This window comes from Poeciliopsis prolifica, unplaced genomic scaffold (assembly GCF_027474105.1).
Source record: "Poeciliopsis prolifica strain line A6 unplaced genomic scaffold, Auburn_PproV2 SCAFFOLD022, whole genome shotgun sequence".
NCBI classification, from domain to species: domain Eukaryota; kingdom Metazoa; phylum Chordata; class Actinopteri; order Cyprinodontiformes; family Poeciliidae; genus Poeciliopsis; species Poeciliopsis prolifica.
Genome location: NW_026562397.1, coordinates 3,105,235 through 3,124,516, shown reverse-complemented (window position 1 = coordinate 3,124,516; position 19,282 = coordinate 3,105,235). Strand labels below are relative to the sequence as shown.

Genomic DNA, 19,282 nt, shown 5'->3' with positions numbered 1-19,282 from the left:
CATCGTTTCTCCGTCCTGCAGTAGAAAATATTTCTGCAGGTGAATCTGTTCAAATAACTCAGCTTTGGTTTTCTCAAATGACTTAAAAGAAAAAATTAAGACAATTTAAAAAAATACATGAAAAACAAATTTGTTTCAGAAGTTATTTGTAATAAACTTTTCAAACAAACAAGAAAAAGGAACAGAATATACATGAAATGTCTTAAAAACTTAAAACCATCTGAATGATCATTTCAGCAAATATCTAATAAGGATAGAATGAAATGGCTTCAAATTACTTAATTTAAACAGGTTGAACCAGAAAACAATAATGGCAGATATTTATTCTGTGTTTACAAATCTTTTTGTAACATGAAATGTTTGTGCAGTCTTGGTTGAATACCAGCTGTAGCGTTTTAGTTAAACACAAAGGAAGTTTGGCTTTTCTTCAGTTTATGCCAGCCTGCGTTTTTGGGTTTCTTCAGGTCAAAGACACATTCCACCAATACATTAGTAAAAGGAAACTAAATATGAAGAGTTTGGGGTCATTTTCTGTTTCTGTATCGAAACTGCAGCCAATCGTCCGCCTGTAGTCCTGCCGACTACAGGAAGCCCAGAGGTTCGGTCAGTCAAATGACCTGCTGACGTCCAGCAACATTTTACACATCGACTTCTCCACTGTCCTCATCTTTTCTTGTACAGACAAGGCTTTAACTGCAGTCTCAATTTCTTCACGTTTTGGGGAACATTTCCTGTCTTCACAAACTGGAAGGAGAAGAAGTGACTGTTTTCTGTATCCTAAAAGAAAGAAGAAAAAAAAAGACGAGACAGTTATTTCCGCAGCTTTTTACCTAAACTCGAGATGCTGACACGCTCAAAATCTTGATCTGAATGAGTTGCAGGTTATCTAAGCTCACTGCATTTAACCATCTGTTTGTTGCCAATGATAAACCAGTTCACGTAATGTTCTTTTCAGCTGGTGGTTTCCTGCCCGCTGCGCCACACGCTACAAATGATCAAATTTTTTTAAAAAATGCTGCAGACAGCCACCAGCTCATGCCGCGTGCCTTCACTATGTGATAAAGTCTTGGCACAGAAAGACATTTTTTTTGTTTCTAACATCACATTTGAGATGTTCGAGTCCTCACCTTGGATGTCAACTTAAAACCCAGGCCTGCGAGTGCAGAGGTGAAGCTCTGCACGTTGTCGAATCGGCTCGCGACTTCTGCAACTTTCAGGACGCCCCTGGAATGATTGGACATAAAAAAATGTAAACATACCAAAATAGATTCATGCAAAACTGCTAACCTTACTAATAATTTGCAGGTGAAAGGTACGACCGCAAACATCTATGTGTCACCTGTATAACTGGATAGTAAAAGGATCTAAATAGGAGATTTTTTTTTTCCCTTTTTTGCAGAATTTGAAGCTTCAGTTTTTGCACAGCTCTATTCACTGACAAGTGAAGGTTTTCCTTTTTATATCTTGAATGCAAAATGTGTATTTATATTTTTGTATAGTTAGTTTACTGTTTTGACTGTGCTGTTCTTTCATGTTTGAGTTTGTACACTGCAGGTGACGATTAATCGATTACTGGATTCCTTGATGAGTCTGTCAATGAATTTGACTGAGTGTGAAGTAAATCCAATCAACACTGGGTGACAATTCACAATGTTTAGATATGCAAAGCTGGCAGAGAGACATTCTGCAATTTGCGGCTTTACAATGCCGTTCTATGTAGCATCGACTCAAAAGAACAAGATGCAAATAAAAGTCACACTTTTTCTTTTTTTTTATTTTAAATAAAAGCTTAAAAACGCCTCAATTTAGAAACGATGCACTGCATAAGCCACGTTACGTAGTTGTAAGGCGACAAAACGTGGAGAAGTCCAAGTGGTTTAAATATGACGGCAAGGCTAACGCTGACATGTACAATCAACTTTCCCTCGTTTACCTCATTTTCAAGACGCGGTTGGCTTCTGCCAGGAATTCCACCAGGTTGGTCCCCATGAGGGACAAGCAGAACACGGCGATGTCCACAGAGCCGTCACCGAGAGGCACCTGCACGGGCAAGCTGCATGTTTACACACGAGAAAAACACAGAGAGAGAGAGAGAGAGAGAGACGGCAGCCGACTCACTTTGGCCATGTCACAGACGGTGACGAGGTCACAGGCGGCAGCCAGGTCAAAGCTGTGCACTTTGTTCTTCACGCTGCGCGCGATCTTACAGTCACCGCATCCGAAGTCCGCCACCACCAGGGAAGGTGACCTGCAGCAAATTATAATCAAAAGAAAGTAAATGAATAAAATCTGCTTTCTTTGAACAAGAATGGTCTTTGTGAAACTGTTTTTCCCTCTGCTGTTGATGAAGGCAGTTTCCTCACAGCGGGGAACAATAAAAGCATCACTTTCACAGAGCAGAGCAGAGCTACGTCTGCAGCAGTTATTTATTTACAGCAAATGTTCTTAAAGAACACTTATATATATATATAATATATATATATATATAAATTTGATTTTTTTCTTTTACTTAAAAACAGTGACTCTTTATTTTGGGATGTTAAGTCGCAATTTGGTTATAAAGTCGTATTTTTTCCGTGCATTTGATGGACAAACTGATATGATCAAATCAAAGCAATAGATGGATGGTGAATGGATGGTGAATGGATGGCTGAAGAGTGAATGGGTGGATGAATAGCTCTGACCTCTTGTGGATGTAAGCGATGATGGCGTCCAGCGGGTTGGCGGGCCACCTCTGGACCTGTGCCGTGTATCCTCTGTGGTACACCCAGAATGCCTCTGGGTCCTGCTGGAACATGCGCCTGGCCTCGCCGCTCGCCGTGCTGTACAGACGCTCGTTGATGTAGCGGAAGCGCGCCGCCTCCAGGCGCTGCTCCATGCGGGACCTGAGGGAGTCGGAGCGGCTCTGCTCCGCCGCCGGGACCGCCGCCTCCGGAACCGCCGCCACCGGAACCGCCGCCACCGGAACCGCCGCCACCGGAACCGCCGCCTCCATCTCCGTCCTCTCTGCTGGACCCTCGGCGCTGACCCTTTCCTGGCGGAGGAGGATCTTCTGCAGCTTCTGCCTTTTCAGACTCCGCTCCCTGCTCAGCTCGGGTTTCTGTCGGTCGGTGCTCGCCACCAGAACTTCACCTGCTCCGTGTTCTAATCCCTCAGCAGAGCCTTCAGGTCCACTTTTTAACTTCTCCGGCTGGTTTCGCCCTCTCACCGCGCTGCGTCCGTCTGCCTCTCTCTCCGTGTTCGTCCTTTTCACCTTCTCCTTCTTTCGTTTCCGGTTTGCCATCTTGCTGAGGTTTTCCCCGTTGTGTGGATCTTTTTTGACGTCTTCTGTTGGTTCCCGTTTATCGGCGGTTCGAGCTCCGTCTGCAGCGTCCTCGGGTTTGTTCTGGCGGAACTTGTTCTTGGATCTCTTCTTATTCTTCATCTTGTTTCTCCACTGCTGCCTGCTCAGCCTCTCTAGGCCTTGATGTTTGTCTACAGTCTCTAGCGAAGGTTCTGGAACTTTTTCAACTTCTGTCTCCCCTGAAGGCATCCTTGGTGCTTTTGGGGCTACTTCAGAAAAAACAAACAAAACAAAACAAATGAATCACTTCTTCACTCAAGAATGGTACAGAATGTGGAAATTTAAACATTTTATAGGAGCCCAAGGAAAAGTTTGGGTATGAAGGATTATTCATGTGTTGTGTGACTGTTTTTCTCTTTAACAGCTTTGCAAAAATGTACAGAGCTGCCCGCATTTTTGACAACCCTGTTAAAGAGCCTTAATGCAAACTGCTCTTTTATTACAGCAGGAAACTCGCAAACTAACAAAAATGAATCTGTTGATTTAAAAAACTGCACACCAGTGCCAATTGTCAATTGACTAAAAAAAATGTTAGAACATTACTAAGAGATCAGTTGTTGTTATTCAATTGTCTAAATCTAAAGTTCAGCAGTTATTTGTGGTTCATAAGCTCTGACATAAAGTTTAAACCAGGGACAGAACTTTTGCTCCCCAATGACGACACTTTTTCCAACTTTATCTGTGTGAAATCATGCTGCCGCAATGAAAGATGAATTTTTCACTCATCCCAATAAATGCAGTCCTAGTCCGACTGCATCCTAAGAGTTACTAACCAGTTAGTAACTCTGGTTTGTTTTCCCTCTTCTTCTTCTTCAGCTCAGGTTTCTCTTTGACAGCTTGAGGTTCGTCTCCTCCTTCCTGCCTCTCCTCTGACTGCTCTCCGTGTTTCCTCCTTTTCTTCCTCTTCTTCTTGCTGGGTGATGAAGGGACCTCTGTCTCACTGCCGCTGTCCTGCTCCTGCTCGCCTCTCCTCCAGTCTGGTGTTGACCCCAGAGTCTCCAGGGTCCGCAGCAGACTCTTCCTCCCAACACTGGACTGACCGAGACAGAGAGGACAATTACAAGTCTTCCTCTTTTTTAAGAAGGGAAATTTATCACAAGTAGAAACTAATAAACTATTAAAACTATGAAGTGTTTACCTGTAGATGTAGGCTGCTGTTCGCCTTCGGGGACGTTTTGAAGACAGCTTTGCTCAGGATTCGTCCCTCTTGTTCGTCACTCCAGTCCTCGTCCTCATTAAACATTTTTTTGTTTGTTTTTCTCGATTCCTGTCAAGAAAAGAAAAAAAACTGGCTAGAAATAAATAAATGTGCGTGAGAACGAAGAATGCTGCACGAAGCTGCAGTGAAGTTTCTTGGGAAGGGAGCGCCGTGGCAAGGTGGTTCGACTCACGTGCGTCCAGGAAGCAAAACAGAACGGCGGACGCGGGCGGATGACGTAGTGAAAAGACGAGTGAAGTCTGGGATAAGAAGTTTTATCTGTGTCTCTCGTCGTTCTCCTCTGGTCGTTTCTGACTAATGTTAATGTATAATTTAAAAAAAAACTACTGGCTAGTTTTTATCTTTATATTATTTTGAAATACAGTCGTGTGTGAGATTGTGAAATATAAATAAACACAAACATAAAATATAAAAAAATATTGACAAAAGAATCTTTGTTATAATTATACGAAGTTTTGTGATTATTAATAAGCGATCTCTGTGGTAAATTAGCTGATCTGATCTACTGTCAGAGTTGGTCAATAGTTTGTCTTTCTATTATTTTGCATGTGAACCAAAACAAATGATAAGACTGTCAAAGTAAAACTAGCTTAACTGAACTACTTCCCTCCCCTCACAATTTATTTTTCTGCATTGAGACTTTTTCTTGCCCTCATCTAGTTGTCTTAGTGTTGACAATTAGTAGTATCAGTTTTTTGCTGAAGAGACTCTAACTCTCCACTAGAGAGCGCTGTAAGCTCATTGTTTAGAGCCAAAAACCGTGAAAGGCTTCATTCATTTCTATCGCACAGTTGTATTCATTGTATTCAAATGTAAATCCAATGGCATGAATAGCAGCCATTGGGTATCACAGCTTTGCTAATGTTTAAGCTTTTATGTAAGGTAGTGTTTTTCTTTAAACGACTTTCATCCTTCAGGCTTCCTATTGGCTTTAGGCATGTCATGTGACCAGAAACAAACCACATCGTTTAGTTTTCCATGCGAGTTTGTAGTTTGATGTGGCTCATTCATTTTTATTTACCACTGCAAATCAACATCAGTGATTTATAAATAATACTTTCTATTTGCACTGCTTGTTTTGTCAGTGATAAGATGTCAAAATTTGTAAACCGTTAGCCAGAATGGAGTGTACGAGATTTATATGGTTTCCTCCCCAGTTAAATGGGTTATCGCTTCTCGGCCTTTTGGCTAAGATCAGCGATCGCCTCCGTTGGGTGGTGATAGCGGTAGTCTTTGTGACTTGGCTGTTATCACTGATTTGAGGTAAATAGAACCTGTCCCAGGTTGAGTTGTTTTCCGCTACTCTAGTGCAAAATACCTCATCCTTTTAGGTCGATTTTATTCGCGTTTTTACTGTGCTATTTATTTATTTATTTATTTATTTATTGACTATTTATTTATTTGTTGGATTTTTGTAAAGTTTTTACCGTTTCCTCTCACGGGTGGTGCCTCCACCATGGCGGCTAGCCATGCCGGCATGCGGAGGCACCACAGCGTCCGCTTTTTATTTAACGACCGAGGAAAGGACACCGGACTGACGAGATTGGATTTCTCCAGAAAATTGATTCAGCAAACGCTAAAGTTTCGGCCAGATGACCTGAATTGTATCCTTACCCTGCCTTTCAACAAGGGATACGACCTCAGTTTTGCTTCCGCCGCACTTTTAAAAGATTTTTGGACCCGCTTCGAGAACGCGAAAACCCAGTTTTTGGCATTTGACGTCGAGAAACTGACTGACAACTCCCTGAAAACGGTGATTGTCAGGATGTTCAATGAGACTGTCAGTGCCGAAGACATCTGTATGTGGCTGGGTAGATTTTGCACTGTGAAAGGCCAGGCTATGAAGGTGCGGGATGCGGACGGCATCTGGAATTGCGCTTGGAGGGTCCCCATTAAACAATGGGAAGACCCCCAGGGCTTCCAGGGCCTGAAACATCTCCCATCCATGATAGTCCTGGGGGAGAACAGAGGCTACATTCATTACCAGGGCCAACCGAAGTTATGTAGAAAGTGCGGCGAACACGGTCATCTGGCCGAAACTTGCGATAAAGTCTTCTGCGGTAAGTGTAGAGAGGTGGGACACACTTTTGAGGAATGTACGAACGGGCGGAAATGTAATTTGTGCGGAGAACAGGACCATTTGTTCAGAGACTGTCCAAAATCGTTTGCGAATAAACTAAAGAAAGGTAAAGTTACAGAAATAGGAAATGTAACGGAGCAAGTCGGCTTTGCTGGGCCGGAAAATTCAAATTTCCCGCCAAGCCCTCTGATTGGAGGAGGAGAGGAGGAACTGGCGGGAAACGGGGAGAGGAAGGAAGCCCCCCTCCCCCAGCTCGAAACACCTAGCGAGGAGGGGGAGATGCAGACCGAAGGCGGAGCTAGCTTGGATCCTGAAGAGTCCCAGACGGACAGTAGCGATGATGCCCCTCTCCCCGACGCCCAGCTGGCCAAGAGGCCGGCATCGGAATCCCCGCCCGACGTCACCAACATGGCGGAGAAGAGGGGGAGATTGGAGGAACTCTTCGGCTCACTCGGGGAGGAATCCATGTTCTCCCCCTCGGACTCATACAGCCAGGCCTCCTTTTTAGAACTTGCTCACCAATCAACCCCGAAGGACCCAAATAAGGTACCGGCTTTAGAAAAAAGACCAAACCCGAGAGTCCGGAGGGGGACCGGAGCTCCGGCCTGCCCCGTACACCCATACGGGGCGGAGGACGAGCTCCGTCCACAGGACAGTCTCTGAGCAAGACGCTAATTAAGGTCACGCCCGTTCGTACTGATACAACTGTTTTATTCCTTTAAAATGTCTTACCTGTTTTTAACCATAATACTCATGGCTTTCACCTTCTCAACCATAAATGTTAGAAGTGTGAAGTCGCGAGTTAGAGCGCAGAGTGTTTTATCCTTTTTAAGCTCCGTTCAGTCGGATGTGTTTTTACTACAAGAATGTGCACTCCCGTTTTTAAAGAACTACACCCGGTGGCAGGATTTATGGCCACGACCGTCAATATGGAGCGGCTCAAACGAAAATAAAAATGATGGTGTGGCCATTTTAATTAACAACCCACACATCTTGGTGAAGGGCAACACTGTGGTGAAAGAAGGACGAGCACTTTTAGCAAATCTGACTTTTAACGGACAGGATTTTAACCTCTTAAATATTTATGGTTTTAGCGACAAGCACGACAGGTACGACTTTTTAGAGGAACTGCAGCCCCACATGCTAGGAAGAAAGCCTTTAATAGTTGGGGGGATTTTAATTGCATTTTAACGAGAAAAGATAGGAAAAGAGACAAGCAGGATTTTAAGTTTGATAAAACATCGCTTTTATTACAAAGAATAGTTAGGGATTTAAAATTGACGGACTGTTTTAGAACTATGCATCCTGGAGAGGAGGGCTTCACCTGGGTCAGTGATGACAGCTCTAAAGCCTCTCGCATTGATTATTTCTTCATCAGGGATTGCGCCCTAACCGATGCTAGATTGTCACCGGTTTTCTTTTCCGATCACCTCCTTCTGTCCTGCACGCTTTCACTCCCTTCAGGTGCGAAGACAGGGAGAGGTCTGTGGAAACTCAACCGCTCCCTGCTGGAAGACCAGGTTCTGGTCGGCCAGTACCGGGAGCGGTACCGTGAGTGGCAGACCCTCCAAGACCTGTACGATACACGAGCACAGTGGTGGGAGATGGTGAAGGGTAGGACCCAGACTTTCTTCCGACTGGCAGGGAAAAATAAAAAGAAGAAAGAACAGAGATGCATGATGGGGCTGCAGAAGAGATTACAAAGGTATTATTTTTTAAATCAACATGGTTTTGATTTTAATAAAGAAATACGAGAAGTAAAACAAGAAATGAGTATTTTAGCAGAAATAAAGAGTAAGGGAGTCATTTTAAGAAGTAGAGAAAGAGAAATAGAAGAAGGAGAAAAATGTACCAGATACTTTTTTAAGAAAATAATAAATAATCCAAGTTTTATTCCTGAACTGAAATCAAACAATGACAACATAGTAACGGAGATAGAGGAAAAGAAGAAAGTAATTGAAACATTTTATGGTGAATTATATGCAGAAAAAGCAGTAAACGAAGACAACATAAAAGAAACCTTGGATTTTATTGAAAAAAGTATCACAGAAAGTAGTTTTTTAGAGCAGGATTTTACCCTTTTAGAGCTTTTAGAATCATTGAAGGGCTTTAAAAGAGGAAAATCTCCAGGCTCTGATGGACTCTCCTTTAGAATTTTATCTGACTTTTTGGGACATTTTAGCACCAGATTTAATTGTTGTTTTTACGGATTTTAGCAAACTAGACACACTCCCCGGTTTTACGGATTTTCAGAACAGGAATAGTGACACTTTTACATAAAGATAAAGACAAAACGGACTTAAAAAACTGGAGGCCCATCACACTTTTAAACGTAGATTGTAAGCTTTTTAGCAAGATTTTAGCAGCTAGGATGCGCCGAGTGTTGGGGGATCTAATCCACCCGGATCAAGCCTGCGCCGTGCCAGGGAGGAAGATCACGGACAGCCTGGTACTGATCCGAGACACCATCTGTTTTGCGAGAGACAGAAACATTCGGCTGATAGTCCTAAATTTAGATTTTGAGAAAGCTTTTGATCGGGTCTCGCACCAGTACCTTTTCCAGGTACTGCGAAAAATGGGATTTCCAGGGAGGTTCGTAGCGTGGGTGGGACTGCTGTACCGAGATATCTCCAGCAGATTTCTAGTTAACGGGTTTTTGACAAAAGCAGTGAAAGTGAACTGCGGTGTCCGTCAGGGGTGTCCGTTATCTGCCCTCCTCTACGTGGCCTGCATCGAGCCGCTGGCGCAGGTCTTGAGAAGGGACCCACAGATTTTAGGAGTCAAGATACCGGGGAGTGGAGGGCAGGAAGCCAAATGTCTTTTATATATGGATGATTTTAACATTTTATGTACAGATCTTTTATCAGTGGAGAGGGTTTTACAGTTAACTGAATGGTTTGGGAAGGCGTCGGGGTCAAAACTAAACAAAGAAAAAACGAAAGCACAATTTTACGGCCCATGGAAAAATAGTGACAAGACAAAAATACAACTACAGATACAAGAAGAACAAAAAATACTAGGAGTAAAATTTGACAAAAACGGAGGGGGAGAGACAAACTGGACGGATATAATAAAAAGAGTAAAACAAAGACTGGGGTTTTGGGAAATGAGAAGCTTAACAATAGAAGGAAAGATTTTAATAGTCAAAGATGTGATTTTACCCCTGTTTTTACTAACCAGTTCTGTTTTTATCCCTCCTAGGAGAGTGTTTTTAGCGCTGCAAAGAGCCATTTTTTATTTCATCTGGAACTCCAAGTGGGAAAGATTGAAAAGAGACATAATGTTTAAACCGAAAGAAAAGGGAGGGAAAGGAGTTCCAGATCTGTTTTTATTTCTAGGCAGCTTTTATACCAGCACGCATTTTAAACAAGCTTTAAACGTCTCCACAAATGAAAAGTCAAATGCTATGACAAGGTTTTGGATGGGATCATATTTAAGAAAATTAAAACTTCTAAAAAGTGATTTTAGAACCCCTGTGGCTTTTAACCTCCCACCGTTTTATGCTTTTATACAAAGATTTTTAGAACATTTTAAACTGGAGGGAGAGGAGAGCAGGATTTTAACTAATCATCGTTTGCAGGACCGGGAACCAGTGACTCCAGTGTGCGGGCTCCTGTATGGGGACGCCACCACGGTATGGCGCAACGTGAGTCACCCCGTCCTCCCAAACAGACTCCAGGACATGTCATGGATGGCGGCTCATGGGATCCTCCCGGTCAGAGCCGTCATGCACTCCCGCGGCATGTCCGCAACGTCCATCTGCCCCCGACCCGGTTGTGGCGCGCCGGAGTCGGTGAGGCACCTGCTGTGGGAGTGCAGCGCTGCTGAGGACCTGTGGCAACGGCCGGCTCCTCGCAATTCCCACACTTGCCAGCAGGGGAGGTCCTCAATGCACAGCTCGTGCTGTACGGGGTGAGCCAACAGAAAATAACAAGAAAAGACTTTGCAGAGATGTGGCTCACCCTCGCCACCATCAAAGACGCCATCTGGACCTCCAGAAACCTGCTGGTGAGCAGGCGCAGGCAGATACACCCGTGGCTGTGATCCGAATGGCGGCAGAGAAGAGGAAAACATCAAGAGCTGCAGGTGGCGAGCCAAGGACACAGCCACCAAGAAGAATCGCCTGCGCCTCCGTGGACGGAGGAGCCGGAGCTTCACGGACGGCAGCGTCGGCCTGGCTCTCCGGGTGAGGTTGGAGGGAAGGAGCATGAGGGGGGACCCCCGCTGAGTGCCATCACTGTTTGGGGGACGGGATGACTCTGAGGATGTCACCCCGGTCCTGTGCAACTTTTAACTGAGATGGTTTTATCCTTGTTCTTACCTACTTTTAGTTTAACTTAATTGAAATTGTGATATTTTAAAAAGAGAAATGGAAAAGACTTCTGTATAAAAGCATAATGTTATGATTTTAAAATGTCCCAATGTAACAATAAACTTAAAAAAAAAAAAAAAAAAAAAAAATCTGTTCTTATCAGTTTAATATCTGATACGTCCCCTACCCGGGGACCATATATTAAATTGATTTTTGGAACAGGGAGATGGAATAGGGGCTTGCTCCGTCCACTCCACGCATCGACCTGGTATTGCAGTACCTCCAGGAACGGTGCACCCCCTTTCACTGTTATATGAAAAAAAAAAACAGCATTCAAGGACTTATGTTACAATCATCAGTTTATTTCATTGCCCGGTGCAAGTGCGTGTGTGTGTGACGTCACGTGCAGACCCTTCTCGCGCTCCGTGTGACAGTGCGTGTGACGTGCGTGTAGGCGTGTGCGTGTGTTTGTGTGTGGCAGGCGTTCAGTGAGGGAAGGAGAGAGACTCGCCTGCACAGAGAGGCGCGGAGCCGGAGCGGAGAGCATCAAGCAGACCGCATCCTGAACCGGCGCAGGACTCGGGAAAAGTAACACAAACTCTGACGCACTTATAGGACGCGTTAGTGCGGGGACTGTGTTGGTATTTGGACTTAAAATGAAAGGTTTACCTGTCTCTTTATTGGATCTGGAGTCCAATTTGCGGCGGCTTTGACAGAGGAATTGCGCATGCAGAGTGGGCTTTCGAACCGAACTTGACTTGGACATCCAGGATCCCCAAACCACCTTAAACCTTCCCCCCCACCCCCGCTGGACATCATCAAGCTCAACGATCACCACCATCATGGATGAAGAGCAGTGCTACTACAACGAGACCATTGCCTTCTTCTACAACCGCAGTGAAAAGCACCTGGCTACCACCTGGAACACCGTGAGCAGGCTGGTGATGGGTCTGGGCATCACTGTGTGCATCTTCATCATGCTCGCCAACCTTCTGGTAATGGTCGCCATCTACATCAACAGGAGATTCCACTTCCCAATCTACTACCTGATGGCCAACCTGGCGGCTGCTGACTTTTTTGCTGGACTGGCCTACTTGTACTTAATGTTCAACACAGGACCAAACACAAGGTGGCTGAGTGTTTCAACATGGCTGTTGCGTCAAGGCTTGATCGATACCAGTCTTACAGCTTCGGTGGCCAACCTGCTTGCCATCGCCATAGAGCGTCACATCACTGTCTTCCGCATGCAGCTACATACGCGTATGAGCAACCGACGTGTAGTGGTGGTGATCGTTATAATCTGGACTATGTCCATAGTGATGGGGGCAATCCCCAGTTTGGGCTGGAACTGTATCTGCGCCCTGCAAAGTTGCTCCAGTATGGCACCGCTTTACAGCAACTCCTACTTGATCTTCTGGGCAGTGTTTAACCTGGTGACGTTTGTCGTGATGGTGACTCTTTATGCCCACATTTTTGTCTATGTGCGACAGAGAACCATGAGGATGTCGCGGCACAGCTCTGGCCCACGACGCAACCGAGACACAATGATGTCTCTGCTCAAAACTGTGGTCATTGTGTTGGGTGCCTTTATAATCTGTTGGACCCCAGGCTTAGTCCTCATACTTCTCGATGTCTTCTGCTCCAGCTGCACCGTCCTCAACTATGAGAAGTTCTTCCTGCTCCTTGCCGAGTTCAACTCGGCTATGAATCCTATCATCTACTCATACCGGGACAAGGAGATGAGCGCCACCTTCAAGCAGATCTTGTGCTGCCAGCGGCAGGAGAACGTCAATGGGGCGGTGGTGGACGGATCCGACCGCTCGGCGTCTTCGGTCAACCACACGGTGCTGGGCGCTGGCGGCGTCCATCACCATCACAATGAGCACTCGGTGGTTTGAAATGAATGCAAAAAGGAAGCCTGAAAGTTGTAGCTGTTCTGCCTGAGACTAGGTAAATACGAAACGAGGGATGTGAATGTGACAGATCATAGACTGCTCTTTGAATTTACAAACAGATGACACAAACTGATCAACATGATGGAGAGATCAATGAAGAAACGACAAAAAAGAAGAATGGAAGTAAAAAGAATGATGGAAAAACCATATGAAGGAAGAGGGGAAGTCTAATGTTCGGGGACTCTGACTGGGTGTTCGTATTTTTGTTTAGCAGTATGTTGTTTTTCTGTGTTAAAGGTGATTTTTTTTTTTTTTTTTTTTTTTTACAAGCAAAGATGATATGAATTATTTAAGTAATCTGTGAAATGGTAATGCCAGTATAACCATTCAGTTTGTTTAACTTTGGAACTTCTACAATTCAAGACACACAGAGACTAAACTGTTGAGACCCATTTTCATGTTACCTTTCCCATAACTGAGGCATGAGCAAACTCCTCATAGATTCACCACCATTCTGGTTTCTGAACAGAAGCTGCTTTATGATTATGTCATGTGATGGAGCAGATGGACTGTATGGTGAATGATTAAAGTATCAACTTCACAAAAAAAATCTGTTCTTATCAGTTTAATATCTGATACGTCCCCTACCCGGGGACCATATATTAAATTGATTTTTGGAACAGGGAGATGGAATAGGGGCTTGCTCTGTCCACTCCACGCATCGACCTGGTATTGCAGTACCTCCAGGAACGGTGCACCCCCTTTCACTGTTATATGAAAAAAAACAGCATTCAAGGATTTATATTACAATCATCAGTCCATTTTCAATATGGTGTCTTCATAAACATCTTCTTTCGTTTTTACTACTTTTCATTGTTTTATTAAACTTTCAAATTACCACGTAAATCAGTGACGTTTTGACTGGACAGAATGCAAATTCAAGATATCTTAAATAGAAAAGTTGAATAATTCAAGGTATCTCATTACATATCTTAAAAGGAATTTTGAGAAGTTAAAATTATATTTAAGATATCTCTAAGTTTTGTCTAGTCATTATTTACTTTTAAGATATCTATAATTTAATTTCCACTAGTCAAAACTACATTTCTCCTATCCAAAAAATTCATTTAAGATATCTTGAATTATGGACTCAATAGAGATATCTTTAATTAGAAATATGACTAGTCAAAACTAAAATCAAGATATCTTGAATTTACCTTTTGGACTAGTCAAAATTTAACTGTAGATATCTGAAATGTGTATTTCAGTCAGTAATTCGGTGTAGATATCTTGATTTGAAGTCTCCATACAACTCAATGGTAAAGCTGACGTCATTTCGACTAGTCAGAATGTAATTAGAGATATCTCAAATAGGTTTTTTGTGCAGTCAAAATATAATTAGACATATCTTAGATTGCTAAACCTTCTAGCCATAAAACTATTTTTAATAAAACAAAATAACACAGAGACTTAAAGGAACATGGCTACATTTTTCTAAAAGCGACAACTTCAGCAGCAAAAAGGCCTGAATCGTAATCTAACTACATAATATACTTGAAAGTAAGGTAAAAACATTGTCCCTTAGAATGGATGAAAAATGTTTATACTTAAATGACAGACTTTAACAAGAAAAATGTCCAAAAATATTGCCTACTAGCATAAGCTAAAGCTAATGTTAGCCAGAAAGTGAAACTCACCTTTGTGTCTGTAGGAGTGAATGCCTGGCTCTCCCGGTGAGGTAGGCGGGAAGGATCCCCTTTGAACACCAGTGCCGCTTGGAGTGACAGGACGGCTCTGAACTTTGTAGGGAGTCACCCCGGTCCTGCTCAACTTTTCAGATACATAGTCCTTGTTTATTTATATCCTTGTTCTTATCTTCTTTTAGTTTAATTTAATTGATGGATTGTATTTTTAAAAGAAAAGTAAGAAATTTCAGTGTAACTGTATAAAAAATAAATGGGGAATTGCTTTCATTGAGGGAAGAAATTCTTGTAGTTATATTAAGCAGTTTAATAAAAGAAAAAAAAGGGTCATTGAGGTTGTCTTGTGTCAAGCATTTTGATCCATTGTTGTTCCTGGATCCATTTTTTTCGTTTCGACCAGTTGGGGTTGTGGGTGAGTGGCCTGGTTCTGAAGGAGTCAAGTCCATGTGTAAGGAAGTGCTGGACCAAAGTGGTCTCCATCTTCTTGTTGTTTCTAATGTTGGATCTGTGTGCTGTGAGACTTTTGGGGCGGAAACAGTTGGTTTGAAGTAGAGTTTACTGTCCAGTTTGCCCGTTCTGAGGAAACCTTCTCCCTTGAAAGTGGTGGTGTCCAAGAAGACCACCTGGCGGGGATCTATTGTGGGTTTGACCTTAATGAAAGGGTGATTGTTGTTTAGTGTGTGGAAAAAGTGGTCTAGTTCTTATCGGCTATGGTTCCAGATTCCCCAGATGTCGTCCAGGTATCTGTAGTAAGCTTCCGGTTGTTTTGGATTCTGGTGGAAAGTTTTCCTTTCCCATTTTGCCTTGTAGATGTTGGCATACGATGGTGAGAAGCATTTTCCCATGACTGTGCCTTTTCTTTGTCATCAAACATTAAGTAATTTCTTTCAAGGCTGATTTTCAATAATTCAAGAATAATGTTGTCTGGTCGGGTGGGGTCCAGATTCTCCTGGAGGCATTCCCGATGGCTTCCAGTCCCCTGTTTGTTTCGATGTTAGTGTACAAGCTTTCAATGTCCCTGATGATAGGTGTGTTTCCATATTTTATGTAAGAAATCCCAAGTGTCCTTGATGTAGCTGGGTTGCTTGTTGGAGAGGGGATTCAGCTCTCCCTCTTCAGATGCCAAATAAGCTGCATTTCCCTCTCAATTCTTTTTTTCTTTTGCATAATGACTAGTTGTGTGCACCTATAGTGTGTGAAGTAGAGTAATCGTAATGGGTTTTTTTCTTCATGTTGGCCACATTTTCTGTACTGACTATTTATTTTTCTCATTTTCAGCACTGACCTTACTGAAAGGGAAAACTTGAGGCTTATAGAAACTTTGTATTTTCTGTCCTGGAGGGTATATATACTAAGAAGCTGGTTCAGTTGTAAAGCAGGTTAAGTTAACCTTGTGATTTAAGTAAAGCACCTAATTTTCTTAACTGAATGATGCCTGCAGGTATATCTATTAGCAGGTTTCATTTTGCCTGCACTTTGTTGTGTACATTATTTTACGTGTATTTAACAAGTTTACCAAAATATAAAAAATGTCATTTAAACTGCCTTGTTTTACTTTTTACTTGTACTTTTCATTACATTACTTGAGTACATCCATTTTTGCAGTAATTTCCATACTTAAGTACAAGACATTTCAGATACTTTAATACTTTAACTCAGGTAACATTTCAATCAGTTACTTTTACTTTGACCAAAGTCATATTTTGGTGCGGTACCTATACTTTTACTTAACTCCGAGATTTCAGTACTTTATACAACACTGAACAGGTTACAATTGTTTGAAATTATTTATAAAAGCCTTTTTTGATTATTTTGTTTTGAGGAAGTAAGAGTAAATTAATTGTGAACTAAAAGATTGTTTAGCAAATGTGTAAGGTGGGGTTTATTAATAAATGATCAGACAGCGGTGGTGGGAGTTAAAATGGTGGACCGGCTGTCGTTTTTTCTAGTTTTATTGCTAAATAATATAGCTAGTAGAAGTAGAATTTGCAAGGAGAGGTAAATCAATTAAAGCTTTAAGGCTCTTTAGCAGACCTTAAAGTTCTTGTTTTATTGAGAATAAGTTTTTAGTTGCTTGAGCTGTAGCGGATTCAAAATGGCGGCCCGGCTGGCGTCCTCGGTGTTTTTCTCGTGTTATACATAAATATAAAGCGAATAGAATGTGCTATTTCGTTTGGGAGTAGGGAGAAGTAAACAAATAGAAGCGTTAAGGCTGTTTAGAAAACCTTAAAGTTGTGGTTTTATTGGAACTTGAAGAACGAATTGATTGAGCTGCGGTGGAAGAAATGTAAAATGGCGGGTCGGCTGGCGTCCTCGTTATTCTAATTTTTATTTCTTAACTGATAACGGCTTGGTTTGTTACTTTGTTAGTCAATGAGTAGAAGAAGGTGAACATTATAATAAAATAGGAGTAAACTGTTTAGCAGACTTTTCAGCTGTGGATTAGAGCGGAATTGCCGGGTTCCGGTGGGGAAATAAAATTGCGGTTTTGTTTTCGAACCTGTTGTGGTGTGTGACGCTATTCCTCAAGAAGACTGAACTACACTTTCTGACGTGCTGTTCCTACAGGCGGACCATAAGGAGGCTGATACTTACCGGGTCCTTGGTTTCAAAAACACGCTGTCCATCCAAGAAGCAGAAGAGTTCCTCCGTTGATTCTCTGCGTTCCGGTACGTTTCGTTCTGTTGAGAGTGTTTTGTCAGCTTGCTGGCGGCGGCTGTGGCTGGTCTGGTCCGCGGCTCCGGCTGTGGCCACTTTGCGTCCCGCTCTGCGGCGTTCGCTGTTTGCTCGACGGCGGCAAACAAGAGGAGAGGAGGCAGGATGAATAAAGATGCAGAAAATCTAAAAGCGGAGAGCATACTTATTTTTGTGGAATAGTTGTTAAGAGGACTATTGGTTCTCTGTCGGCGGTGAGATCTACAGTAGACCTTTTTCACGACAACCGGATGCTGCACCTGAAAACCCTGGGTCACTTCCTGTTTTGGTGACTATATCCTCCTCCGGTCCTTTTCGTCATCTTTACTTAATTTGCCAGCACTTTCTTTCGCTGATGCGGAGGAAATCGCAGCGGCGAATTCGCCCACCAATAAATGTGTGAAAGAAAAGACGTAGCTTAGCAAGCTAACCGCTAGCTGCAATATATGAACTACACAAAGATCGCAATGAAAGATGAAGAACTTTCATGTACATCTTCTGGACAACTCAGAACTTATTCTAACATCTTCCTGTTCAGTGGTCACTATTTGTCACTATTTGTTTTCTGCAACATAGTCTGTTTTTTTTCTGCTGTTGTTGTTGAAGCTTACCTAAACAAGAACCTACTTGTTTGAAGCTAAACATGCTATATGTATGGATGTATATATGTGTTGCTAAAACAGTTGTCTATTTTAGATATCACTGGGTGTTGGAAAAGAAAAGGCTGAATTATTGGATTATTCCTGTAGCTGTGCAGCTGGTAAAGGTGTTTGCAATCACGTAGTTGCACTTCTTTACCAGACAGCACACCAGTCCCAACTCCAGGTGCCAAATGTTCCTCCTGCACAGACCAAGAACACAGGTCAGAAAAAGAGTGGAACACATTGTCCTGTGGTATATAAATACACTACATATACTTAATTATATACTATATTACATATACTTTCATATATATGATCTTAAAACAACAGTACTATAGTTATGTACTCAATTTATTCCTCCTTTGTGATTGTGTCGCACAGCCATTTATGTTCCTTTCCAACCTGTATTTTATAACTGCCATATAAAATTTGTTGTAATCTCAATATTACTTGTATCAAGTATAATTTCTCTCATAATTTGCTTTGAATATGAATTTATTTGTAGGCAATAAAAAAGATACAAATGCAATCAATTTGTTTTATTTGCGAGTTGGGTCAAAATCTAAATGGTGCCAAATCGGTGCCATTATGTCCTAACAAGTTGCTCAGTGACCCCTTCATTTGTTCTTTAGTTTGATATATCTTTCTGTGTATTTCTGGTAAGGGGAAACATCCTGAACCTGTCAGCGACATGGTGGTGCAGAAGCCCAAAACTATGGGGAAAAGATATCTGCACTCCACACTTTACAGAGCTTACACAGGTATAACTTTTATTTTATTTTTTTATACCTATGTTTCCTTTGTCAAAACTTAGTATGATTTTGTCACTGATGTTTGTCGGACCATTTCCAGATCCTGACATCAGGAGAAAAATTACACCTGCTGGAGTCCCAACCACTTATGGCTCTTGTCCTTGTCTTTCTGATTTGGAGCTGGTTCCATCCAAATTTGGGCCTGTGTCACAGGGCTCACCAATGTCTTATCAGAGTCTGCCTCAGAAGTCCTCTGGTAGCACCATTCTGCACCACTTGACTCCAGACTTCCCTTCTCCTCCTTTGACGCTTCCAAATGTTTTATGCTGTAATGAAGGTCTTCATTACTTGGATGGAAAACACTTAAAAGGGTGTGTTGAATGATAAAAGAGACAGAAGGAAGTATTTTATTGTCTGTTTTTATACGGTGGCATTTCAGCTGGAACTGATGATGTCCCGTTAAAATAAAACAAATGAATGGAATGGGTCTCGTAACTGTTTGAAATGCACTGAAATGTTTGTGTAGATGTAACTTACCTCTGTCTCATCCTCTGCAGGGTGTTCAGGCTTAAAGATTCCCTGGGGTGCTCAGGGCCCCAGGGAATCTTTAAGCCTGGAAGAGACTAAATGCAGGTGGAAGAGG

At 42.5% G+C, this 19,282-nt stretch overlaps 2 protein-coding genes, 1 non-coding gene and 2 pseudogenes across 5 annotated transcripts; 4 read left to right on the top strand and 1 right to left on the bottom strand.

The window, feature by feature from the left end:
• Positions 1 to 303: 303 nt before the first annotated feature.
• Positions 304 to 17,481, bottom strand: rrp8 (ribosomal RNA processing 8). Of its 3 annotated transcripts, none has more exons than XM_055045473.1 (8): positions 17,148 to 17,481; positions 4,482 to 4,610; positions 4,117 to 4,378; positions 2,685 to 3,552; positions 2,119 to 2,248; positions 1,934 to 2,040; positions 1,128 to 1,224; positions 304 to 777 (listed from the first exon to the last, which is right to left on the bottom strand). In XM_055045473.1, the coding sequence occupies exons 2-8, from the start codon at positions 4,584 to 4,586 to the stop codon at positions 664 to 666; spliced, it is 1,683 nt and encodes a 560-aa protein (XP_054901448.1). In that variant the 5' UTR covers positions 4,587 to 4,610; positions 17,148 to 17,481; the 3' UTR covers positions 304 to 663. The 3 variants fall into 3 exon arrangements, with proteins under 3 accessions (XP_054901448.1, XP_054901447.1, XP_054901450.1); XM_055045472.1 differs by lacking the exon at positions 17,148 to 17,481 and adding an exon at positions 4,735 to 4,752; XM_055045475.1 differs by lacking the exon at positions 17,148 to 17,481 and having other exon boundaries at positions 2,685 to 3,549; positions 4,482 to 4,735.
• On the top strand, positions 6,002 to 11,546 carry LOC129369714 (uncharacterized; annotated as a pseudogene).
• Positions 11,072 to 11,256, top strand: LOC129370028 (U2 spliceosomal RNA). Its single transcript, XR_008607012.1, has one exon. It is a non-coding gene; the product is annotated as a U2 spliceosomal RNA (small nuclear RNA).
• Positions 11,324 to 13,425, top strand: LOC129369829 (lysophosphatidic acid receptor 1-A). The gene has a single exon (XM_055045477.1). The coding sequence runs from the start codon at positions 11,797 to 11,799 to the stop codon at positions 12,850 to 12,852; it is 1,056 nt and encodes a 351-aa protein (XP_054901452.1). The 5' UTR covers positions 11,324 to 11,796; the 3' UTR covers positions 12,853 to 13,425.
• LOC129370029 (U2 spliceosomal RNA) lies at positions 13,442 to 13,612 on the top strand (annotated as a pseudogene).
• Positions 17,482 to 19,282: the final 1,801 nt, after the last annotated feature.

Excerpts from the sequence above, each read along its gene's own strand:
- rrp8 (XM_055045473.1), bottom strand. The coding sequence starts at position 4,586 with ATGTTTAATGAGGACGAGGACTGGAGTGACGAACAAGAGGGACGAATC. Across the intron at positions 3,553-4,116 it reads CAAACCAGAGTTACTAACTG|TAGCCCCAAAAGCACCAAGG; the intron begins GTTAGTAACTCT and ends TTTTTTCTGAAG. Across the intron at positions 2,249-2,684 it reads ATCGCTTACATCCACAAGAG|GTCACCTTCCCTGGTGGTGG; the intron begins GTCAGAGCTATT and ends AATTTGCTGCAG.
- LOC129369829 (XM_055045477.1), top strand. The coding sequence starts at position 11,797 with ATGGATGAAGAGCAGTGCTACTACAACGAGACCATTGCCTTCTTCTAC.